General features: G+C 50.8%; 1 protein-coding gene across 1 annotated transcript; it reads left to right on the top strand.

Moving 5' to 3' along the window:
* Positions 1-1,270: 1,270 nt before the first annotated feature.
* On the top strand, positions 1,271-24,605 carry Hif3a (hypoxia inducible factor 3 subunit alpha). The gene is made up of 15 exons (XM_051162476.1): positions 1,271-1,442; positions 1,570-1,760; positions 4,124-4,269; positions 7,085-7,169; positions 7,833-7,945; positions 8,311-8,519; positions 9,422-9,528; positions 9,768-9,915; positions 13,310-13,422; positions 14,075-14,265; positions 16,200-16,301; positions 18,035-18,306; positions 20,378-20,489; positions 22,793-22,874; positions 24,402-24,605. Exons 1-15 carry the CDS (start codon positions 1,423-1,425, stop codon positions 24,497-24,499), a joined length of 1,989 nt encoding a protein of 662 aa, XP_051018433.1. The 5' UTR covers positions 1,271-1,422; the 3' UTR covers positions 24,500-24,605.
* The last annotated feature ends 1,142 nt before the right edge of the window (positions 24,606-25,747 follow it).

Raw genomic sequence — 25,747 nt, 5'->3', positions numbered from 1 at the left:
ATGGCTTGAAAATATAGGAGCCTCCCTGACCAGCCTTTGCCAGGTGCTGGTTGTGTGGGCAATGACTTCACCTTTCAGAGCCTCCCCTTTGCAAAGTGGGTTTAACATTTGCCCCCTCCGCCACTGAGGCCAGGCATGGTGACATGCCTATAGATTTGGAATCCGAGCACTCAAGAGGTGGAAGCAAGATCAGAAACCTAGGGTCATTCCTTACCTTGGGCTACCTAAAGACCCTGTCTCAAATAATAACCGGGTGCGGTGGTACACACCTTTAATCTCAGCTCTCGGAAGGCAGAGACAGTGGATTTCTGAGTTCCAGGACAGCCAGGGCTACACAGAGAAACCTTGTCTCGAAAAATCAAATAAATGCATACATAAAAATAAATAATAGTAGTAATAATAAAGTCCCCTTTGAAATCAAATAAATACATACATAAAAATAAATAATAGCAATAATAATAATAATAATGTCCCCTCTGGCCTCCCAAGGGTCAGATGAATGCTCAGTCACAATGTGTGACAAACACATAGGGCTGATCAACTACTGTCTTATGGGTTAGAAATATTGTAAGCATCACTAATGCTGAATATAAGACTACATAGACTACATACAATTAACCTTTTTTTTTTTTTTAAACTCAAAGAACTGAGTCTAGTGTAGAGAGGTCCATGCCTATAATCCCAGCACTTATGCGTTGGCAGCACAAGGATCAGGCGTTTATGATCAGCCTGAGTTACACAGGGAGACCCTGTCAAATAGACTTTGGGGTCTGACGAACATAAAGTTTAGGGTTTTGTTTGGCTAGTTGCTTGTTTGCTTTTGAGACAGGGTCTCTGACTAGCCTGGACCTGATTTATGTAGACTATACTGCCTGGAATTCAGAAATCTGCCTCCCAAGTGCTGGGATTAAAGGCTTGTGCCACTATATCCGGAGTTTTAAGTGGGTTTGGCACTTGGTGGGGGAAAATAACCTAATAGTAAAAATGGATAATTGATAGATACTAATATTACTGGGATCCCTCTCTCTCTCTCTCTCTCTCTCTCTCTCTGTCACACACACACACACCTCGGAAAAGTCAGGCATTTAAAGTGTATTAAAGGGTAGAGGTGCTGGGCAGAACACAGGGGTTGGTTTGCTGTGTCACACTTGGTGGGGCCCTGCCCCCTTGAAGGCCCCTTTGGTGAGTCCTTAGACTTTGAGATATCTCTGTCAAGCGGGCCTGGCAGGCTTCGGGTTTTCAGTGCCGCATCTCTTCTATTGGACTCTACCACCCCCTCCCACAGGGAGGCCTCCCTGTCCCCCTAAGGCGGTGTCTCTAGCTCGGGAAATGAGCTACAGCTAAGTCCCCGGAGAGGACAGAGGGCCTTAGACACACATCCTGGGGGAGAAGCCTGAAGCGAGGTCCCGCAGGGAGGGCCACATGGACTGGGACCAAGACAGGTAAAATTTGGGGCAAGCAGAAGGGAATCCAAAGGGGAGCAGAAGATGCCAGGCCCAGAGATGTCGCCGGAACCCCAAGTGGAGGTGTCCCACGTACAATCTGTCACGGGCAACTTCCTTTCCACAGGTCGAGCACCGAGCTGCGGAAGGAGAAGTCGCGGGATGCGGCACGCAGCCGGCGCAGCCAGGAGACGGAGGTGCTGTACCAGCTGGCACACACACTGCCCTTTGCGCGGGGCGTCAGCGCGCACCTGGACAAGGCCTCCATCATGCGCCTCACCATCAGCTACCTGCGCATGCACCGCCTCTGCGCTGCAGGTGAGCCGGAACGCCCCGCCTCCTACACTGCCCTGGGTGGAGGCCCCGCCCCCGGAAGCCTTTCCCGCCTCCCTGGCCATGGAATCAGCGCTCTGGGCCACCCAGCCGCTTCGAGTGACAGACCATAGAAACACTTGGTTCAGGAAGAGAGATCCCCCAACCGCCCCCCCCCCCCGCCTTTGGGAGGCCCCACCCCTTAGAATCTAAGGGAGGCCCCTTGAGGCATCAGGCTTGGTATATCTATATCTATATTTATATCTATATCTATATCTATATCTATATATATATATTTTTTTTTTTTGGTTGGTTGGTTGATTGGTTGGTTGGCTGGGTTTTTTGGTTTGTTTTTGAGACAGGATGTCACTGTGTAGCTCTGACAGGCCAGGCCTGGAACTTGCTATGTAGACCAAGCTGGCCTGGAGCACACACAGATCTGCCAGGGCCTCTACTCACCCATCCCCACCCACCGACTCACCCTGCCTTTGAGTGCTGGGATTAAAAGATTATGCCACCACATCGGCAATTTATGTGTTCCTTTTCTTTTTTGCCATAGTGGAGATTGAGCCCAAATCCAAGGAGCAATGCATTGCCCAAGCACTCCACCACTGAGCCACGCCCCCAGCCCCTCACTGGGGGATTCTAGGCAGGGGCTCTACCACTAAGCCACACCCCCAGCCCCTCACTGGGGGATTCTAGGCAGGGGCTCTACCACTGAGCCACGCCCCCAGCCCCTCACTGGGGGATTCTAGGCAGGGACTCTCCACCTGAGCCACACCCCCAGCCCCTCACTGGGGGATTCTAGGCAGGGGCTCTACCACTGAGCCACACCCCCAGCCCCTCACTGGGGGATTCTAGGCAGAGGCTCTACCACTGAGCCATGCCCCAGCACCTCACTGGGGGATTCTAGGTGGGGGATTTACCACTGAACTACATACCCAGCCCTCTTTTTACTGTTTTATTTTGACATAGGGTCTTACTAAGTTATTAAAAGTGGCCTTGAACTGGCTTGGTAGGCCAAGCAAGACTTGAATTTTTCATCCTCTGCCTCAGCTTCACATAGTGACCAGGCTCAGCTACTCCTTGCCCACCCCAGGAAGCTTTACAACCTTTTCTTTTTTTTTTTTTCCCTCAAAATTTATTGAAAGTCTCTCTTCATCCTCTTCCCTCTCCTCTAGTTCTATTTCTTATTCTCTTGGCAGCCACACAAAGAAGCAATTACACTCTCCCCACCCCTACCTACACACACACACACACATACACACACAAACACACACACACCAACCTTAGAATCCTAGAAAATTGGCAAGCTTGTACTGTGGAGGCTCTGCCCGATAAATTCCCTTACCCTGTAGAATTCTGGGAGAGACTTTGCCTCTTTAGAATTCTGTCAGTTGCCCGGCATAGTGGCGCACACCTTTAATCCCAGCACTCAGGAGGCAGAGGCAGGCGGATCGCTGTGAGTTCGAGGCCAGCCTGGTCTACAGAGTGAGTCCCAGGACAGCTAGAGCTGTTACACAGAGAAACCCTGTCTTGAAAACCCCCCCCAAAAAAAAAAAAAAAGAATTCTGGAGCCGGGCGTGGTGGCGCACGCCTTTAATCCCAGCACTTGGGAGGCAGAGGCAGGCGGATCACTGTGAGTTCGAGGCCAGCCTGGTCTACAAAGCAAGTCTAGGACAGCCAAGGCTACACAGAGAAACCTTGTCTCGAAAAAAAAAAAAAGAATTCTGTCAGTTGTCCTCTGACCTCCCCGTGCACAGGAAACAGCCAAACAAACAAATGAAATGAAATGGAATTCTGTGTTCTGGCAAGCCACCCATATCTTCCCCCACGAATTCTAGAAAACTCACCCACAACTCTGGAGTGAGTTTGTGGTCACTAGGCCACTTCGAATTACAACTCCTCAGAGTTCAGTCTTAGCTTCTTTGGGAGAGTTTGTCCCATCTGGGAGTCCATGTTCCTGTTTCCAAAGCTTAGTGGTGCCTTGTCTTCTTCCTTGGGACTTCAAGCCCCTAGAATTTCCTCCCACTGACCTGGGCATTTCTTTTTTGTTTGTTTGTTGTTTTTTTGATTTTTTTTTTTTTTTTTTTTTTTTTTTTTTTTTTTAGATAGGGTTTCTCTGTGTAGCCTTGGCCATCCTGGACTCACTTTGTAGACCAGGCTGGCCTCGAACTCACAGCGATCCTCCTGCCTCTGCCTCCCGAGTGCTGGGATTAAAGGGGTGCGCCACCACTCCCGGCTTGACCTGGGCATTTCTATGAGTTCATCTGGTTGAGAAATGACAGCGGGAAGCTAGCTAGAGTACATCCATGACTGACCACAGCTGCCCCCATCCTCCCCTCCTCCCCCCGCGGCTTGGACACCAGGGGAGTGGAACCAGGTGGGGACAGGGGGAGAGCCGCTGGACGCCTGCTACCTGAAGGCCCTTGAGGGCTTCGTCATGGTGCTCACCGCCGAGGGAGACATGGCTTACCTGTCGGAAAACGTCAGCAAGCACCTGGGCCTCAGTCAGGTGAGCTGCCTGCTCTGTTCCTGCCCTACCTCCCTGCCCCTCCCCCTGCCTCCCACACCCACCGCTTGTGAGGCAGGGGAAGAGGGTGAGGGTGGGGGAGGGGTGACTCATGACAGTGGTTTCCCTCGCAGTCTTAGTTCTTCCTTTAAGGGCACAAGAAAGGAGCCGGGCGTGGTAGCGCACGTCTTTATCGGGAGGCAGAAGCAGGCGGATCGATGTGAGTTCGAGGCCAGCCTGGTCTACAAAGTGAGTCCAGGACAGCCAAGGCTACACAGAGAGACCCTGTCTCTAAAAACCAAGAGAAAAAAGAAAGGAAGAAAGAAAGAAAGGCGGGCAGGCAATAGACTTAGAAAATTTAGACATATAAAAAAATAAAAAAATAAAAATTAGACATTAGGGGATCAGCAGAGAGTGGACACGAGTCTCAGGCAGGAGAAGAGGAGGTGGGCAAGACATTTTGGGGACTAGAACTAACTTTAATTCATCCTTAAAGTAAACCTTGTGTGAGAAAGTTTGTGTTCTTTTTTTCTCTTTCATGTAAATGGCTGTGCAGTGGACCTCTGTTCCTCCTCCCTGATACATAACCCCCTCCCGGTACCAATTCCTCTGTGAGTGTGAGCTCTCAGAGTCAGTGACTTCCCCAAAATACCAAACTATAAAGTGCTAGAATCAAACCATCAAACCCTAGCTACACGTGTTATTGGAAGAACGATGTGTCCTCTAGACACCAATGGGTTGGATCCCACTGTGGGCACCTTTTCATCTGTGTCCCCCTCCTCCCACTACCAAGCCCACTTCCTAAACTGAAACAACAGACAGATTCTTGGACCTGCCCAGGAGGTGTGAGTTAGGGCCTTTGCCTTTGTGACTCCTGTTTTTATTTTTTATTACTGGTAAAGGATTTATTTGTCTATTTTATGTGTATGTGGGGGGAGGTGTGGAGGGGCCCTGGCCCTGAATGTGTGTGTATGTGTGTGTGTTCACGAGTGCACGTGCGTGCATGTGTGTGTACGTGCAGTGTGTGCATTGTAGGTAGATCTTGAGTATACAAGTGTGTGTCATATGCATTGCAAGTGTGCTCAGAGACTAGAAGAGGGCGTTGGATCCCCCTGGAACTGAAATTACAGGCAGTTGTGAGCCACCTGCCTGATATGGGTCCTGGGAATTTAACCCAGGTCCTCTGTAAGAGCAGCAAGCGCTCTTAACTAAGGGACCTATCTCTCTTACTCCACCCCCTTCTTTTTTTGTTTGTTTGTTTGTTTGTTTGTTTGTTTTTCGAGACAAGGTTTCTCTGATAGCTTTGGCTGTCCTAGACTCACTTTGTAGACCAGGCTGGCCTGGAACTCACAGCGATCCACCTGCCTCTGCCTCCCAAGTGCTGGGATTAAAGGCGTGCGCCACCACGCCCAGCCTTTTTTTTTTTTTTTTTTTTTTTTTTTGAGACAGGGTCCTACTATGTAGCCCTAGCTTGCCCAGAACTCCGTACGTAGATCAGGCTGGCCTGGAACTCTCAGAGATCGACTTGGTCCTACCTCCTGACTGTCGGGATTAAAGGCATGGGTCACCCTACTCTGCGTGACTCCCATTTTTAAAGAATTCTCTGCCTGGCAGATCTCTGTGAGTTTGAGGCCAGCTTGGTATACAAAGTGAGTCTAGGACAGCCAGGGCTACATAGAGAAACCCTGTCTCAAAGAAAAGAAAAAAGAAGAAAAAAGAAAAGAAAAAAATTCTCTTACTCTGGAGAGCTGCAGACTTACTTTGTTGAAGCACCCCCTCCCCCCTCCCCACTCCCCCCCTCCCACCCCACGTCCCACTGACACAGCATCTCATATAGCCCAGGCTAGCCTCAAACCCACTATGTAGCAAAGGATGACCGTGAACTTCTGATCCTCCTGCCTCCATGTCCCCACTTCTGGGATTATAGGCGCTTGACACAATGCCCAGATGCTGTGTCTGGTGTCCCATCCTGGTATGCAGGCATTCTACCAGCTTAGCCATATCTCCAGCTCAATAGTTTTGTTCAAATGTCGCCTCCTCAAAGAAACTATTCAGGGCACTGTCTTTAAACTAGTCTCATTATGTGACCACACCAAGATGGATTTACACGTACACACACACACACACACACACACACACACACACACACACACACACCTCCCCAGCATCCAGGCAATGGTGGCTCACGCCTTTAATCTCAGCACTTAGGAGGCAGAGGCAGGAGGATCTCTGTGAGTTCGAGGCCAGCCTGGCCTACAGAGAGAGTAGGACAGCCAGAGCTGTTACACAGAGAAACCCTGTCTCGAAAAAACAAAAAAACAAAAACAACAAAAACCACCTCCTCCTCTGCCCCCCTGAAAGTGAGCTCTGAAAGGCAAGGCTCCATCTATGATCTGTCCAATCATTTCGAAAGGGTCCAAGTAGGACTGGAGAGATGGCTCAGAGGTTAAGAGGACTGCCTGCTCTTCTAAAGGTCCTGAGTTCAATTCCCAGCAATGACATGGTGGCTCACAGTCCTCTATAATGAGATCTGGCGCCCTCTTCTGGCAGGCAAGTGTACATGCAGGCAGAGCACTGTATACATAACAAATAAATTTAAAAAAAAAAATTTTTTTTTTAAAGAAAGGATCCAACTAAATATTAGGTGTTGATAAATGGTTAATGAATGAATGAGTGACAGAGGAGGCTGATGGCATCACCCAGACTTCTGATTTGGGGCAGAAGTGATAGCAGAAACAGGAGGAACCCAGGGGTCCTATTAAATGTGTTTTCTCTCCCCTGCACACTCTACCCCACCCCACCCTTGCCCCTCCCGCAGCTGGAGCTCATCGGACATAGTATCTTTGATTTTATCCATCCCTGTGACCAAGAAGAACTCCAGGATGCGCTGACCCCCAGGCCAAGTGAGTGCCCATCTTTCAGGGTAGGAAACTGACCCAGGCCGCCGCTCCCTGGTCTGGAACATCTACAGAGAGAAAAATGGACTCCCTTTCCTGGGGGGCTCTCTTTCCCGGGGGCTGCCTTTCCTTGGGGGATCCCTTCCCTGGGACTCTCTTTCCTGGGACTCCCTTTCCCAGGGGCTCCCTTTCCCGGGGACTGCCTTTCCTTGGGGGATCCCTCTCCTGGTTCCCTATCCCAAATCTGGGGATGAGGCTGGGGACACTTTAAGATTTTGTTTTTGCCAGACGTAGTGGCACACACCAGCACTCAAGAGGCAGAGGCAGGTGGATCACTGTGACTTCAAGGCCAGCCTGGTCTACAGAATGAGTCCAGGATAGCCAAGGCTAGAGAAACTCTGTCTCAAAAAAAAAAAAAAAAAAAAGGAAGAAAGAAAGATTTTATGTTATTGTAAGTGGGGGAGGGAGGAAGGCGTGGGGGATGACTATACATGACGTCAGAGGCCAGAAGTGAGTTTTGGAGTTACAGATGGTTGTGAGCATAGATTCTGGGACCCAAACTTGGGTCCTCTAAAATAGTAGTACCGTCTTGTAACGGTTAAGCTGTCTCTGAGACTGGGAGACTTCAACAATTGCTTAGTGACCTGTCCTTTCTCCGTGTCTTGTCAGCCCTGTCCAAGAAAAAGCTAGAAGCCCCCACTGAGCGCCACTTTTCCTTGCGTATGAAGAGCACACTCACCAGCAGGGGGCGCACGCTCAACCTCAAAGCTGCCACTTGGAAGGTGGGCTGGACCTGGTCTCAGTGGGGTGGGTCAGGCCCCTGAAAGTCTCCCTCCCTGTTGGATCTGGGGTCTCCCAGGCTCAAGCTGAGTCCAGTAAGGCATTAGGGCACCTACGAAATTGAATCCCCCCACCCCCACCCCGGGGCCAGGCTGTGAGGATGAAAAGGCCCTCAGCCTTCTGAATTAAGTCCCAAGTTTCCCGAGGGTTGGAGTGAAGATCCCAGAGCTCCTCGCAACTTTCAAGAATAAATAAGAATCCTTTCTCCCCAGTTCCCTATGGGACCCAGACACAGGCCTCCCAACCGCGTGGGTAGCCCAGGGCTAAGATGGGTATTCACAACACCCCCCACCTTCACTGCTCCAAGGTGCTGTACTGCTCAGGACATATGAGGGCCTACAAGCCCCCTGCACAGACTTCCCCTGCCGGGAGCCCTCGCTCCGAGCCTCCCCTGCAATGCCTGGTGCTTATCTGTGAAGCCATCCCCCACCCAGCCAGTCTGGAGCCCCCCCTGGGCAGAGGGGCCTTTCTCAGTCGCCACAGCCTGGACATGAAGTTCACGTACTGCGATGAGAGGTGGGCAGTGGCTTTGTGCAGCACCACACCCACCCAACATCTCCTCTCATTGGTTCTGCCCAAGTCAGTCTCTCTCTCTCTCTCTCTCTCTCTCTCTCTCTCTCTCTCTCTCTCTCTCTCCTCTCTCTCTCTCTCTCTCTCTCTCCTCTCTCTCGCTCTCACTCTCTCTCTCTCTCTCTCTCCTCTCTCCTCTCTCTCTCTCTCTCTCTCTCTCTCTCTCTCCTCCACATTCTTTCTTTACTCCCTTTCCTCCTTCCGTCCCTCCCCCTCTCTGTCTTTAGCTGTGTCTCTGCCCTTGTAACCACTGAGCCACGCCCCCAGCCCCTCACTGGGGATTCTAGGCAGGGGTTCTACCACTGAGCCACACCCCCAGCCCCTCACTGGAGGATTCTAGGCAGGGGCTTTACCACTGAGCCACGTCCCCAGCCTCTCACTGAGGGATTCTAGGCAGGGGCTCTACCACTGAGCCATGTCCCCACCCTCTTACTTGGGGATTCTAGGCAGGGGCTCTACCACTGAGCCACGTCCCCAGCCCCTCACTGGGGGATTCTAAGCAGAGACTCTATCCTGAGCCACGCCCCCAGCCCCTCACTGGGGGATTCTAGGCAGGGGCTCTACCACTGAGCCATGCCCCCAGCTTCTCACTGGGAGATATTAGGCTCTACCACTAAGCCATGCCCTGAACCCTTTGTTTTTTGAGATAGAGCCTTGCTGTATCCTAAGCCTCAAATTCACAAGCCTGCCTCAGCGTCCTGAGCTGCCACCCTCTATTTTCTTTATCTATTTCTTACCCTTTCCTCGGCTTTTTGTTGCTGCCTACCTCTCATCTTGCCAGGGTTGTCTGTGACGTCCACCCTGCCCTCCGTCTGGGCCTTGACCGGCACCTCTTCATTTTACCCCAGGATCGCAGAAGTCGCTGGCTACAGCCCTGATGACCTCATTGGATGTTCTGCCTATGAATATATCCACGCCCTGGACTCCGATGCAGTCAGCAGGAGCATCCACACGTGTATGTCACCAATGTGTCCCCAGGTCCAAGCTAGCTGCTGCATGGCCTCTGCTGACAGCAATTCCTGGTCCCCTGAGCAAAAAGCCCAGGGCTTTGTGGGACTCCTATCTCCCCCTGAACCCCTGCATAGCCCACAGAACTTCTACCTTCTGTGACCTATCCGTAATCCTAGCTTTCTTGAGCTTTGTGTCCCCAGGTGTCCCTGCTTTGGCCCTGACCCCTACCCACCCTCTCCACAGTGCTGAGCAAGGGCCAGGCAGTGACGGGGCAGTACCGCTTCCTGGCCCGGACCGGAGGCTATCTGTGGACTCAGACTCAGGCAACAGTGGTATCAGGGGGGCGGGGCCCCCAGTCTGAAAGTATCATCTGCGTCCACTTCTTGATCAGGTGAGCAGAAAGGTATAAAGTAACTCTGTGTGTGTGTGTGTGTGTGTGTGTGTATTACACAAGCAGACCTGTGTGTTGTGCATGCATATGTGCTTGTATGTGCTATATGTGGAACACATATGGTCATAGGAATATACATGTGTGTCCGTGTCCATATGGGTACTTTTTGGTGCTTTATCGTTTTGCTGTTGTTTGTTTTGTTTTTGTTTTGAGACAGAGTTTCCCTGTGTAGCCTTGGCTGCCCTGGAACTCACTCTGTAGACCAGGCTGGCCTCGAACTCAGAGATCTACCTGTCTCTGCCTCCTGAGTGCTGGGATTAAAGGCATATGCCACCACCACCAGGCTGCTAATTTTAAATTTCAATTTTTAAAAAAATTTTTTATTCCCAGCACTCAGAAGGCAGAGGCAGGCAGATCGGTGTGAGTTCAAGGCCAGCCTGGTCTACAAAGTGATCCCGGGACAGTCAAGGCTACACAGAGAAACCCTATCTCAAAAAAAGAAAAAAAAATTGTTTTTGAGACAGGATCTAACTATATAGCTTCAGCTATCTTGGAACTTTATGTAGACCAGGATGGCTTCCAACTCACAGACATATACCTGCCTCTGCTCCCAAATGTTAGGATTAAGGGTGTGTACTACCAGGGCCCTTTGCTAATTAAAAAAAAATTTTTTTTTTATTGGTATTTTGATAGGATCTCTCATGTAGGCTAGGCTGGCCCCAAAACTCACTTTGTAGCCGAGGATGACCTTGAAGTTCTAATCCTCCTGTCCCAAGTGCTGGGGATTCCTGGCAGATACCACAATACCTGGCTGATAGTGATGACTGAAATTAACACCGATGTGACATCAGACAAGGTGGTGAATGTCTGCAGTCTCTGAACGGAGGGGGCTGTTTGCTCCTCCCACATCTACTAGGGATCCCGGCATTGAGCCAACATTGAACCAGAGCTTGTATAACAGGCTGTTTACCCACTGAGCCATCTCAATGGCCTCTCTTCTTTGTTTTGTGTTTGTTTGTTTGTTTGTAACAAATGTATCTTGTAGCCCAGGCTGATCTCAAACTCAAAGCACGGGTGGTGGTGGTGGCACAAGCCTTTAATCCCAGCACTTGGGAGACAAAGGCAGGTGGATCTCCATGAGTTCGAGGCCAGCCTGGACTACAGAGCAAGTTCCAGGTCAACCAGAGAGCTGTTACACAGAGAAACCCTGTCTCGAAAAACAAAGACAACAGCAACAACAAAAACCAAACTCATAGCAATCCTCCTGCCTGGGACTCCTCCCAGGTGCTGAGACTACAAACAGGGGCCACTAAGTCCAAACCAACAGTTCCTTTCCCATGCTGATGAGTGGCCACTGGAGAAAATGGACCATCCATGCGCCGGCTGGCCAGGGGACTTTGGTTGTTTCCTACTTTGGGGACTTACACAAACAGCCAGTGTAAACATTCCCAAGTGCTGTTTTGTGAGAATGCACATTTTCATTTCTCCTGCATAAACACCCAGGAATGGGTGGCTCGTACCCTTCCATACATTTTAACGTTCTAAGGCTCTGACAAACCGTTTCCGCAGTGCCGCGCCATTTTTGCATTCCCTTCAGCAGCCTATGGGAGTCGCAGGGGTCCGCACGCTTGCCAACATGTTACGCTGCTGCGTGTTTTTTATTTTTAGTAATTCAGATTAGTAACATCTGGATTAGAGCTCCTGCTTAGATTGGCCCAGTGAGGGGCTGGAGGAATGGCTGAGGTCAAGCTCCTGCGTGGGAGAGAACAGCTGGGGGCGGGGGGGTTAGCTCAGTGGGAGAACACCAGAAATGGCTGAGCTGAGACTTGAACCCAAGCTGCTGGCTTCAGAGTCCTTGTTATCAAGCCCTGTGTGGTGCCGGTGAGCTAAGAGGTGTGCGTAGGATGAAAAAAAAATGAATGGGCTCACGTAGCCTGTATGCATATGTATGACACCAAGTGCATAAGGGGTTTTGTGCGTGTTCGGTGTCTGCAGGCGTTCCTCCGTGTCTGTGTGTACCGAGTGTGTGCCTGTGTCACTGTGTATACCGCGTCTTTCAAGGGGATAAAGGCAGCTGGCTCACACCGATGTCTCCAGGACAGGTTTAGCGAGGGTAAAGATTCTACTAACTTCTCCATGAGCTCCTGAGAACACACCAGCCCCACCTGCGTTCGGCTCTATAGGAGGCTTATGCTAATGAGATGCAAATGAACGCACGGTTCTCAACCTCAGACCCACTCCCCCAAAGCCGGTTTACCCAGGCAGCGTTTGGGTTGACTCCAGAGCCAGAGACTGTGGGATGGGAGGTGCGGGGGAGGGAAGGAGGGTATATTTATAAACCCGTTCCCTTGAGGAAAATGCTGTCTATGAATAGAAACTTCTTAAATAAATGCTTATTCATAGAAATATAGCTATGAGTTCTTCATATTTGGAAATGTAATGAAGAATATGTTAAAAAAAATTTTTTAAGTTTTTTTTTCGGAGACCCAGTCTTTTTTTTTTTTTTTTTTTTAACCCAGTCTTTTGTTTTGTTTTGTTTGTTTTGGGGTTTTTCGAGACAGGGTTTCTCTGTGTAACCTTGGCTGTCCTGGACTCATTTTGTAGACCAGGCTGGCCTTGAACTCACAGCGATCCACCTGCCTCTGCCTCCCAAGTGCTGGAATTAAAGACGTGCACCACCACGCCGGCTAACCCAGTCCAGTCTTTAGTAGACCAGATCAACACTAAATTCACTATGTAGCTGAGACTAATCTTGAGCCCCTGACCCTCTTGCCTCAGCCTCTCAAGTCTTGGGGTTACAGGCAGTGGCAACGAGTGTTATGCTATGTTCTGTTTCGTCTTGTCCTGACAGGGTCTCCTAGTGGCAGCTCCTGCCAGCCTGTAACTCTCAAACTTCCTGCCTCAGCCTTGCAAGTATGTTGGCTCCACCACTCCAGGCTTATAAGTTCCTTTCAACATCATTACAGGAGCTAGGGGGCGTAGCTCAGTGGAAGAGAGTTTGCCTAGCATGCTTGAGGTCCTAGGTTCAATCCCCAGCACAATAAACAAACAAACCGACAAATAACTACCATTACAGGTTGAGTCTCCCTTAGCTGAGGCCAGCCTGGGTTACATGAGACTCATCTCAAATAGCTACTACACATTGAGTCTGAGGCCAGCCTGGGCTACATGAGACTCATCTCAAATAAAACAAAATAAATCCTGGTGAGACTACAGTGTGGGAAATTTGTTGTCTGGCAAATTTTCTTTAGCCCCTGGGTGAAATGGCCTCTGTAGAAGGCACTGGAAGCAACTGGGGGGACTGGGGGGGGGGGTGGGCACGAGGAAGGACCCTCTCTGACTCCCGCTCTTTTTTCTGCCTTGCCCCTCCCCCTCCGCCCCCCCCCCCCCCCAGCCGCGTTGAAGAGACTGGAGTGGTGCTGTCCCTGGAACAGACAGAGCAACACACTCGCAGACCCCCTCAGCGGGGTACCTCCTCGCAGAAGGGTAACCCTGGCAACGGTCTAGGTATGGGTAGAGGCCATTGCGTCCTCAAGACTCCCAGAAGAAAGGTCAAAGGCTTTCACAGGGCCTCACCAGGCCCCCTGGGGACATGTCTGCTACCTCTCTTCCCCTTGTCACTCTCCAGCCAGAGCACACCGACTTCCTGGGGGGGGCGGGGGGAGAAGGCGGGGCGAGGGGGGATGCTGCTTCTCCCTCCAGTTCCCCCCCTTATGTCCACCAGTGAGATGAATGCTTGAGTTTCCTGTCCCCCTTCCCCTCCTCCCACTGTGGTTCCCTGCAGTTCACACTCCCCTACTCCTTGGGCCAGGGGTGAGGGTGGGGTGGAGGGGGGTGGGGGGGAATAAGGCGTTGGGGTGGGGGCATGTCACCAATCTCAACACCCAGGAACTGAATGGCCAGGCGCTGTGGGCAATAACTGGGCCCTTCTCCCCACCCCTACCCCAACCCCCCAAGGACCCCCACAGCAACCTGGTTGTGAAATGGCCCAAAATAAGGCCTTTCTGCTTGCTACTCCTGTCCAGCAGCAAACGCAATGGCCAGCCTGGTGTGCTGCTGTAAAGGTCGCCAGCACCCTCTAGGCTTAGCCCAACCGGACCGGGTCTGTCTGGCCTTCAGCCCTGTGTAACCACGCCGCTGTGTTCCGTTCATCCTGCAGACCCTCCTGCCCCCCGGATCCTGGCGTTCCTGCACCCTCCAGCCCTGACCGAGGCCTCTCTGGCTGCTGACCCTCGCCGGTTCTGTAGTCCAGACTTGCGCCGCCTCATGGCACCCATCCTGGATGGGCCTCCCATAGCCGCCACCCCCAGCGCCCCACAAGCTACACGGAGATCCCGAAGTCCTCTTCCGGTAAACAGTTGTCACCTGTCTGAGCATGCAGAACCCCGTGCTGCTTGGGGCCTCTGGCTTAGGCCTTACTGCTCTCTGTTCTCAATTTCTGCGTCTTAGGGAGGATATAGGCTTTCTCTAGGATGGGGGCTACAAGACAGATATAGTGACACATACTTGGGCACCCGAGGCAGGTGGGATGAGTTTAGGGACAGCCTAAACTACACAATAAAACCTTGTCTCGCCGGGCGGTGGTGGCGCACGCCGTTAATCCCAGCACGTAGGAGGCAGAGGCAGGCAGATCGCTGTGAGTTCGAGGCCCGCCTGGTCTACAAAGGGAGTCCAGGACAGCCAAGGCTACACAGAGAAACCCTGTCTCAAAAAACCAAAAACCAAACAAACAAACAAACAAAACAAAACCTTGTCTCAGAAATCAAACAGCCAGGCATGGAGGTGCACACCTGTAATACCAGCAATTTGGGAGGCTGAACCCCTAAGAGTTCAAGGTCAGCCTTAGCTATATAGTGAGCTCCAGAGCAGCCTGGAATGAGACCCTCGTTGCTGTGACAAACTATCCTGACAAAGGGGCGTGGAGAAGTGGTTCAGTGGTTAAGGGTGCTTGCTCTGGAAGATCACAAGAGTTTGGTTCCCAGCGTCCATCCTGGATGGCTCATAACCACCTGTTAATTCCAGCTCCGGAGGCTCCAACAGCGACCTCTTCTGGACCCTGTGGGCGCTCGCTCGCGCTCTCTCTCTCTCTCTCTCTCTCTCTCTCTCTCTCTCTCTCTCTCTCTCTCTCTCTCTCTCTCTCTCTTCTCTCTCCTCTCTCTCTCTCTCTCTCTCTCTCTCTCTCTCTCTCTCTCTCTCTCTCTCCCTCCCACTCAAAAGAGTAACTTAGGAGAAAAAGGGTTTCTTTTGACTTGCAGTTCCAGGTATTATTTTACCGTTGCAGGGAGGTCACAATGACAAGAGCTTGAGACAATGGGTCACACCACATCCATGGTCAGGGCAGAGAGAAATGAGTGACTGTTTGCTTTCTTGTGTGCAGCGTCGTTTCTCCATCATACAGCTCAGGACCCCTGACAAAGGAATGGTGTCACCCACAGTAGGCTGGGGTCTTCTCACATCAATTAAGTTTAAAGTGTGATTGTGTGTGTGATCTGCATGTGTGTGTGTGTGTGTACCACATGTGTGCCTGATGCCTGTAGCAGGTGGATTTTTTGTTTTTTGGTTTTCCGAGACAGGGTCTCTCTTGTGTAGCCTTGGCTGTGCTGGACCCGCTTTGGAGACCAGGCTGGCCTCGAACTCACAGCGATACACCTGCCTCTGCCTCCCGAGTGCTGGGATTAAAGGCATGCACCACTGCCCAGCCTTCCTGTGGCAGGTGTGAATGGGGCATCAGATCCCCCAGAACTGGAGTTGTGGCTGGTTTTGAGCCATCACGTGGCTGGCTGCTAGGAATCAAACCTGGATCCTCTGGGAAAGCAACAAAAAAAAATTTTAACTACCAAGCAATATCTCCAGCCCCTACCTCAATTACCACAAGAACAACACCCACTTACATACCCGCAGGCCAACTCAGCATAGATAATCTCCCTTCATAGGTGAGGTTGTGGCAGGCTGACAATAACAGCTAACCATCGCAGACCCTGCCTTAAGATAACAAACAAATAAACAAATATAAGCTCAGAATGAAGGGGCACCATCTGTAATGCCAGAATTTGGGAACTGGAGGCAGGGGAAGATCAAATGTTCTAAATCCTCCTCAGCTACATTGTGACACCTTGAACTGCGTGAGATAATGTCTCAAAACAAAACAAGCAAACAAACAAACAAACCACCTTTGTATTGCCATCTGACCCTGTGCAAGCTCCAGCTTAAGAGCACTACCTCAACCCAAGCTCTTCCTGTCATCTCCTCCTCAGACTCAGTGACTCTGCTCTGTTTCCCACCAGGCTGATCTCCCAGATCAGTTGATTGCGGGCTTGGAGAATGCACACAGATTCTCTACTGCCCGGAAAACCAAGACTTCCGAGAAGGATCAAGATACAGCTCAGGTGAGGACCGGCAGGGAGGGGTCCTGTAAAGCTTATCTGGCTTTACAGAAGGCTGGATGGATTCGGGGATAGATAGAAGGATGGATAGATAGGTGATGGATGTGTGTGTGGGTGGATGGATGGATAAATGCATGGATGGATGGATAGATAGATGATAGATAGGTAGATGATTGATAGATAGACAGACAGATGATAGAGAGATAGATAGAGAGATAGATAGATAGATCACTGTTTCATTGGATGGGGATGGGAACAGGAAGACAAAAGAGCAGAGAGGAAGACATAAAGAGAGACAGGCCTTGCAAATGGTGGCGCACGCCTTTAAGTCCAGCACTTGGGAGGCAGAGGCAGGCAGATCTCTGAGTTCAAGGCCAGCCTGGTCTACAGAATGAGTTCCAGGACAACCAGGGCCACACAGAAACCCTGTCTCAAGAAAACAGAGAGAGACAGAGACACAGAGACACAGAGAGAGAATATGATAGAGACAGTCAAGGTATGAGAGGGGGCAGGGCCAGAGAAAGAGACACAGAAACAAGCATCTACACAGAGACAGAGACTTGGAAAGACACCGAGACAAGAAGAGGAAAGATGGAAAGAGATGAGGAGAGGGAGAGACAAGGGGATAGAAAGACGAAGAAATGAGTTAAGAAGAGATAGAGATGGCCAGGTGTGGTGGCCCACGACTTTAATCTCAGCACTTGGGAGGCAAAGACAGGCAGATCTCTGGGAGGCGAATCTCTGTGAGTTCGAGACCAGCCTAGTCTACAAAGTGAGCCCAGCACAGCCAGGGCTGTTACACAGAGAAACTCTGTTTCAAAACTCCAAAAGAAGGAAGAGGAAGGGGAGGAGGAGACAGAGATGAAGAAGGGGGAGAGAGACACACACACAGAAAGGGGAGATTGACAGAGAGCGCGAGAGACAAACATAGAAATAGATACAGAGGGCTGGAGAGATGGCTCAGAGGTTAAGAGCACTGACTGTTGTTCCAAAGGTCCTGAGTTCAATTCCCAGCAACACATGGTGGCTCACAAGCATCTATAATGAGATCTGGTGCCCTCTTCTGGCAGGCAGAACATTGTATACATAATAAATAAATACACCTTTTTTTTTTTTTTTTAATAAATACACCTTTAAAAAAAAAAAAGAAAGAAATAGATACAGAGAGAAGAAGAGATAAAGAACAAAGCAATAGAAAGACAGGGACAGGCCGGCCGTGGTGGCGCACGCCTTTAATCCCAGCACTCGGGAGGCAGAGGCAGGTGGATCACTGTGAGTTCGAGGCCAGCCTGGTCTACAAAGAGAGTCCAGGACAGCCAAGGCTACACAGAGACTCTGTCTCAAAAAACAAAACAAACAAACAAACAAAACAAAAAAAAAGAAAGAAAGACAGGGTCAGAGGCAGAGACACAAAGACATAGAAAGAGAGAGACACACAGAGGCAAACGGTGACACAAATGACAGCTATCACAGTTGTCCTGCCTTACAGCTCAAGGCAAAAGCCACGCAGAGTCATGTCCTTTTATACCCAGGCCACCTGCTCTCTGGAAGGGGCCTGTACCCAGAGAGGATCCTGAGGCACCTTGGGAACTGACTACCACAGTCCTTGTACCCATTTGAGAGATAAGGAAAAGGTTCACCATTCAGGTGAACACCTCAGAAAAGTGAGCACCCAGAAACCAGCCTAGGACCCCCCCATGCCCCCTGCTGTAAACTCCCTCCTGCCCCACTTACAGGACCCTGACACTCTGGACTTGGAGATGCTGGCTCCCTACATCTCCATGGATGACGACTTCCAGCTCAACTCCAGCGAGCAACTGCCCAGAGCCTACCGCAGACCTTCTAGGGTGGCCCGCAGGCCCCGCGCTCGGAGTTTCCATGGCCTGTCACCCCCCATCCCTGAGCCCTCCCTGCTGCCCCGCTGGGGGAGTGACCCACGACTGAACTGTTCCAGCCCCTCCAGGAGGGATCCCCCCACAGCCTCCCTGATGCCTGGAACTCGGAAGAGGTGAGACATAGCGAAAGGGAGACAGAACACAGGTATATAGTATGTCCCTGCATGGGCTGGAGAGATGGCTCAGGGGTTATGAGCACTGCCCCGCTCTTCCAAAGGTCCTGAGTTCAATTCCCAGCAACCACATGGTGGCTCACAACCATCTATAATGAGATCCGGTGCCTGCTTCTGAAGTGCAGATGTACATGCAAGCAAAAAACTATATAGTTAATAAATAAATAAATCTTTAGAATGTCCCTGCATCCGCTCCATCCCTCAGGGTGTGTCCAGTTCTTATCTCTCCAGCCAGGCCCTCCATGTTCCCAGCATATGGCAGGTTAATTATAACCTCTGTAGCCCTTTACCTGGCTGTCCTCCCTAATGGAGCCCCCTCCACTGCTCTCTTCATTTACCCAAGTCCCATAGCAGTGAGGAGTCGAGCATTAGGACAGACACGTTTATGTATGACTTAGTGACTGGTTTTGTTACAATGAGAAGAAATTAGGGCTGGAAATATAGCCCCACAGTAGAGATCTTGCCTAGAATACCCCAGGGAGGGGCTGGGGTGTGGCTCAGTATTAGAGGCCCTGCCTAGGATCCCCCTGTGAGGAGCTGTGGGTGTGGCTCAGTGGTAGAGGCCCTGCCTAGAATTCCCCAGTGAGGGGCTGGGGCGTGGCTCAGTGGTAGAGGCCCTGCCTAGAATGCCCCAGTGAGGGTCTGGGGGCGTGGCTCAGTGGTAGAGGCCCTGTCTAATATCCCCCAGTGAGGGGCTGGGGCTTGGCTCAGTGGTAGAGCCTCTGCCTAGAATGCCCCAGTGAGGGGCTGGGGCGTGGCTCAGTGGGAGAGCCCTTGCCTAGAATCCCCCAGTGAGGGGCTGGGGCGTGGTTCAGTGGTAGAGTCCCTGCCTAGAATGCCCCAGTGAGGGGCTGGAGGTGTGGCTCAGAGGTTGAGCCCCTTCCTAGGATCCCCCAGTGAGGGGCTGGGGGTGTGGCTCAGTGGTAGAGCCCCTGCCTAGAATCCTCCAGTGAGGGGCTGGGGCGTGACTCAGTGGTAGAGTGCTTACCTAGAATCCACAAGTTCAGAGACCTCAGTCACATGTTTAAGGTGACATAACTCAGCCCCTCACTAGGGGACTCTAGGTAGGTGTTCAGCTATTAAGCCATACTCCCATCCCCCTCACTGATGGGTTCTTGGCAAGTTCTCTAGTGCTGAGCACTATTGTCACTGTGAGGAGGTGGATGGATGGATGGGTAGTTAGAAAGGTTGGGGGAGGGGGACTTAGTGAATGGGCAGGTGGGTAGGTAAATGGTTGAATGGGTAGATTAAAAAGTATCGATAGATAAGTGGATGGGGGCTGGAAGGTGAAGGGGAGGTTAGCTGGATGAGTGGGTAGGTGGATAAATGGAAGGGCTCCATGGCTAGATGAATGGATGTCTGCACGGATCTTCAAAGAATGCATTAATCAGTAGATGAATGGAGGTATAGATGGACCACCAGAGGGATGAGTAGGAGGGCAGAAGGCTGGATGAGTGAGCGAATGAATAAATGTATGCACGAATGAACGGGTGAGCGGATGGATGGATGAATAGAGCGAATGAGTAGCTGGGGAATAGGATGGAGAGATGGGCGACTGGATAGACAGGGGTAGGAGGGAAACAGGGTGGGGGGAGTTTCATTGTGAAGAAAGTGACACGTCCTGCCATGCAGATGAATGAGAGGATGCTCAGTAGATGGATGGGTGGACTGGTAGGCATGGGTGTAAGAAATAAACAGTTTGGGGCTGGAGAGATGGCTCAGCGGTTAAGAGCACTGACTGCTCTTCCAGAGGTCCTGAGTTCAATCCCCAGCAACCACATGGTGGCTCACAACCATCCACAATGAGATCTGGTACCCTCTTCGGGCCTGTAGGTGTACATACAAGCAGAACACTGTATACATAATAAATATATTTTTTTAAAAAATTAAAAAAAAAAAAAAAAAAAAGAAATAAACAGTTGTGCGGGGAAGGGCATCGGCTTCCAAGACACAGGTACCCACCCTTGCCTGGGTTTGCTGTGTTGTGAGAGCCTTGCCTGTTTCTCTACAGGGCCTTGGCCCAGAGCACAGAGGACAAAGGGGTGGAGCTGCTGGAAACCAAGCCCCCCAAGCGGACCCCCAGACTAGAACCTGGAAGCTTCCTGCTGCCTCCCCTCAGCCTGGTAGGTTTATAGACTTGGGGTTGTGGTGGCCGGTGGGGGAGGGGAGGGCTTCTCCAACCCTCTGTACCCAGCAGATTTCAAACCTCCTGTTTTATAAACGGGAAAACCATCCAGGGCCAGGGGCTGGCTGAAGGTCAGATGGGAGATCAATGCTCCAGCTAGAGACCGGACCTTGATCCTCTAAGGGCTGCCAATGGGCATGAAATGACTTTGCAAATCCATGGCTAATGCCAAGAAGAGCCATGAAGTAGTTCAGGGGAGTGAGGCAGTTCATCACACGAGCTGGAATCTTCTCTGTTCCCATGCTGCCCGCTCCAAAGTAAGAGCAGCCTCAGGTCTGGAGTATCACTGTAGGGTCTAAAGAGTAAACGCTAGAGGCAAGTATGTGGGCCATGGCCACAAGCCCAGCCCTAGGGAGACTAAGGCAGGAGGACTAAAGCCGATGGAGGTCAGCCTCAAAAAACAAACAAAAAAACAATATGAGGGGAAAAAGAATCCATTGCATTGCGCACAACAGCAAAATCTGGCTTATTTCTTTTTTTTTTTTTTTTTTTTTGGTTTTTCGAGACAGGGTTTCTCTGTGTAGCCTTGGCCATCCTGGACTCACTTTGTTGACCAGGTTGGCCTCAAACTCACAGCGATCCGCCCGCCTCTGCCTCCCGAGTGCTGGGATTAAAGGCGTGCGCTACCACACCCGGCTCAATCTGGCTCATTTCTTTTTTTTTTTTTTTTTTTTTTAAGATTTATTTATTTATTATTATGTACACAGAGCTCTGCCTGCATGCACACCTGCAGGCCAGAGGAGGGTATCCGATCACATTATAGATGGTTGTGAGCCACCATGTGGTTGCTGGGAATTGAACTCATGACCTCTGGAAGAGCAGTCAGTGCTCTTAGCCGCTGAGCCATCTCTCCAGCCCCCTCTGGCTCATTTCTTAAAGCGCCCCCTGGGTTGTATGACTTCCACAATGCCTCCTTATCTCCCACAGACTTTCTCAGCTGCAAGAACTATTTGAATGTGAAGGGCGTGGCCAATAACACCAATAACTCACATTTACTGTGTGCGGATCCTAGTTACACTAAGTACCTCACACGATTAACTTATTTAATCCTCAAGAGTATAGCTTAGTAGTATTTAATAATGATGATAATAAATATGGTTGTGGTGAGACAATTACATGGGAGAATTAAACTGTCATTATCAGTCAGTCTAGATAGCACACTTAGGTGGGCTGCTGAGAGGAATTTAATGGTGGCACTGTCGATGGTGTGAGTACAGCGTGTACGGTCCAGAGAGCTGCCATAGCATTGGAGCAGGCACTGCACCTAGCCATTCTGGGCTAACACCTTCTAGAGTGTTCCTCAGCCAACCCACAGCAGGCCAGCAGGGAAGCGGTTAGAATGCTACCTTCTTCTTCCCACGTGCAAGGGTTGCCCCCTGCCTGCAGAATCCAGCAGGAAAAACATAGCACAATTGTACAGTAGTGAGCTCAGCCTTCTTGGGCACAGAGGCAAAGAAAGGAGGAAGGCCCACCCAGAGGATGTCCGGAACAGTGATTTCTCCCAAAGTCTTTCAAATGACTGGTACCCACCAGACTCCGATGAACCACTGCACCATACTGTCTTGTCGGAAACTTGATGATGATGATGATGATGATAGTGGTGGTGGTGGTAGTGATGATGATGGTGGTGGTGGTGATGATGACCACAAGAACAATGGGGTTTATGATGTTGAGGATGCTGGTGATGTTGATGCTAATAATGGTAACAATGCTGATGCTGATGCTGATGCTGCTGGTGATGACAGTTATGTTCGTGCTGCTTATAGTGATGAGGATGATGGTGATGTTGATGCTAATAATGGTAACAATGCTGCTGCTGCTGATGCTGCTGATGCTGCTGGTGATGACAGTTATGTTCGTGCTGCTTATAGTGATGAGGATGATGGTGGTGATGGTGGTAGTAGTGATGGTGATGAGGGTAGTGGTGGTGATGGTGGTGGTGGTGACGATAACTGTGGTGATGATGACAATGACAACAATGGGGCTCATGATGTTAAGGATGCTGTTGATGCTCATAATGGTAACAATGATGATAAACGATGGCGGTGACGATAGTTGTGGTGTTGGTGCTGCTGATAGAGTTGAAATGCTGATGCCAACAGAGCTGATGGGACAATGAGGCTGAGGATGATGATGACGATGGCCGCCGTGGTACTGATGATGGCATTAACGGTGACACACTGATACTGAACCCTGATGATGATGGTAATGGTGACAACTCTTGTCTCCCTCACTCCCCAGAGTTTCCTCCTGCAAGGTCGACAACTCCCAGGGAACCAGCAGGATCCCAGAACCCCGCTGCTGGATTCGCGTGAGTCCTTGGGTGAGTCATACAGTCTGGGTGTACAGAAACTTCAGGCTGCTTCCTCCCTGATGGTTCCAGAAATGACTGAGAGAAAGGCGGGGTCGCCTTAGGAGAGGGTGAAGGAGGGCAACTTAGTTAGGGTTTTTTTGTTTTTGTTTTAAGATTTATTTATTTTAGCTGGGCGTGGTGGCGCACGCCTTTAATCCCAGCACTCGGGAGGCAGAGGCAGGCGGATCGCTGTGAGTTCGAGGCCAGCCTGGTCTACAAAGTGAGTCTGGGACAGTCAAGGCTACACAGAGAAACCCTGTCTCAAAAAACCATAAAAAAAAAAAAAAAAAAAAAAGATTTATTTATTATTTATTTATTTATTTGATATACCAGAGGGTACCAGATCTCATTATAGATGGTTGTGAGCCACCATGTGGTTGCTGGGAATTGAACTCAGGACCTCTGGAAGAGCAGTCAGTGCCCTTAACCTCTGAGCCATCTCTCCAGCCCCCTAGTTAGTTTTTTGTTTCGTTTTGTTTTTTCTGTGATGAAACACCATGAGCAAAAGCAAGTTGGAGAGGAAAGGGTTTATTTCACTTACACGTTCACTTCCCATCACTGAGAGAAGTCAAGGCAGGAACTCAAGCAGGGCAGGAACCTGGAGGCAGGAACTGATGCAGAGGCCATGGAGGACTGCTGGTGCTTACTTGCTTGCTTCTCCTGGCTTGCTCAGCCTGCTTTCTTCTACAATTCAGGACACCCTCCCTCTCCCCACAGCCCAGAGATGGCCCCACCCACAATGGGCTGGACTCTTCCCCATCAATCACTATTTGAGAAAATACCCTACAGGTTTGCCTACAGCCCAGTCTTAGGGAGGCATTTTTCTCAAGAGAGGTTCCCTAATGTCAGGTGGCTTTAGCTTGTGTCAAGGAGACACAAAACTATCCAATGCAAAGAGTGCCCACAGCCCTGTGGTGAGAAAGAGAGACCCTAAGGAGGGTAAGAATTTACCACCCCTTGGGGTGGAAGCCAAGGTCTCCTAGACCCAGATAGGGTTCCACTTCGGAACTTGGCCAAGTTGAAATAACTCCACAGGGCAATTCCCAGCCATGTGGCTTTGGGACGGCTGCTTGTGAAACCTCAGCTCCCCCTATGCATACGTGGGGACCTATGACTACTGTTCTCACGCAGAGGGCCTGTTTAGAGAAATGAATTGTGGAGGCACTGCATGGGTAGAATTCACATAGTACCTGCTCAAGAAACAAAACACCTCCCCCTTGCAGCTGTGGGGGGGGGGGGGGGGGGGAGGACTGGTTCTGCAACCTTTCCAGGCGGTTGTCTTTTTATGGTGATCATCCTCCTGCAGCCACCAAAAGCCTTGGCTTTCCTTGAAGCCTCAGGTGGTCTCTGGGGCTCGAACTCAGATTGTCAGGGTTTGCAGCAAGCACCTCTACCCACTGAGCCACCTTGCCAGCCTGCCTTCCTGCTTTTAGATGTGAGTGCGCATATATGGTTGGGTGCTAATTCTCTCCTGATTGGTCTTTCCTTTCTCTGCAGGCCTAGCTCCCTCGCTGCTCGCTCTCTACCAGCGTGAGGAAACTATGCAAGCCAAGAACCACTTTCCACCAGCAGCAGGCTTAGCCCAGGCCCACTGAGTCAGCCCTCCTCTCAGCTCCCTTCTTCTACCCCAGAAAGAACTCAGCCACACTCCACACCGACAGCCCACACCCAGGACGGGGCCTCTCTCCTCTGAGTGCCCCCCACCCCAGTCAGCCTCAGTCCTACCTCAGTTGCCTCCCCTGCCCCAACTGTCTGCCTTCACCCAGTTGGAGGCTTCTTAGGTGCTCTCAGCTCAGTGACCTCTGGGAGGGGGTGTGGGACCCCCCCTCTACCTCCTCAGGACTTCCTTTGGGGTTCTCCATAATTGGTTACCTCACCAGCCCTTTCTCTGACTCTCTTTGCTTTATTTGGGGAGATGAGGGGTTGGGGGAGTCAGGGATCCGTCTCTGATCCTGGTTTCATGGAGCTTGGATGACTGTAATCACACCCCACCCCCACCCATTCCTCTTTTATCTCTTCACTTTGTCCTCTTCACAAGAAGGTGATCAGTCACTCTGAGTTGCACAGGGTCCACAGCAATGTGGGACTCCGATCTTTGCCTTCCTCAGTGACAACTGCGGGGAGACTCTGAGCCAGATCTCACCCCAAGCAACTTGCAGAGTCTCAGCCTCCCAGCTCAGCCCGCCCTTTTTGCTCCTGGCTTCTTGCGAGGCCCAGCCTTGCCTCAGTAATGATTGCATTTGTCATCTTCCTATTTGAGGGATAGCCAGCAACTTCCTCCACTCAACAGACCGGTAACCTCTGACCTCTGGACCTAGGATACTTGACACCCTCCTTCACTGTTTTTAGACCATACAACCCCTGGCCATCCCTCATCCTAGGCTATACCACTTTCTCTCTTCCCTGATTCTGGACAAGATCCAGAACCTTCCTTGCATGCAGCCCCTGATCTTTGTTGGTTCTAGATTGTGTGCCCTTGGGTCTTCCCTGGTTCTAGAGGCCTGTGGGCCCTCTGGTTCTAGATTTTCTGCTTTCCTGGTTCTATAACATACAACCCTTGGCTTTTCCATAGCTCTCCGACTCCATCTTTTTTTCTGTTTCTAGACGGCGAGGCCTGTGACCCTCTTTGGGCTCTAGACTATGTCACCAGCAGTCTTCTTGAGTTCTAGGCCTATGAACCTGGCCTTCCCTTGTCCTAGACACTGTGGTCTCTGGCTACCACAGTTCTAAAATATGTTATAATTGCCTTTGGTTCTAGACTATATGACCTCTGACCTCTGGTTCTAGTCTGTACGTTCTCCAGCCTCTTACCTGATTCTAGACCACCTGCTTTATGACCCTGC

This window comes from Acomys russatus, chromosome 19 (assembly GCF_903995435.1).
Source record: "Acomys russatus chromosome 19, mAcoRus1.1, whole genome shotgun sequence".
NCBI classification, from domain to species: Eukaryota; Metazoa; Chordata; class Mammalia; order Rodentia; family Muridae; genus Acomys; species Acomys russatus.
Note: the sequence above shows the minus strand (reverse complement) of the source record. Positions and strands in the feature narration are given on the sequence as shown.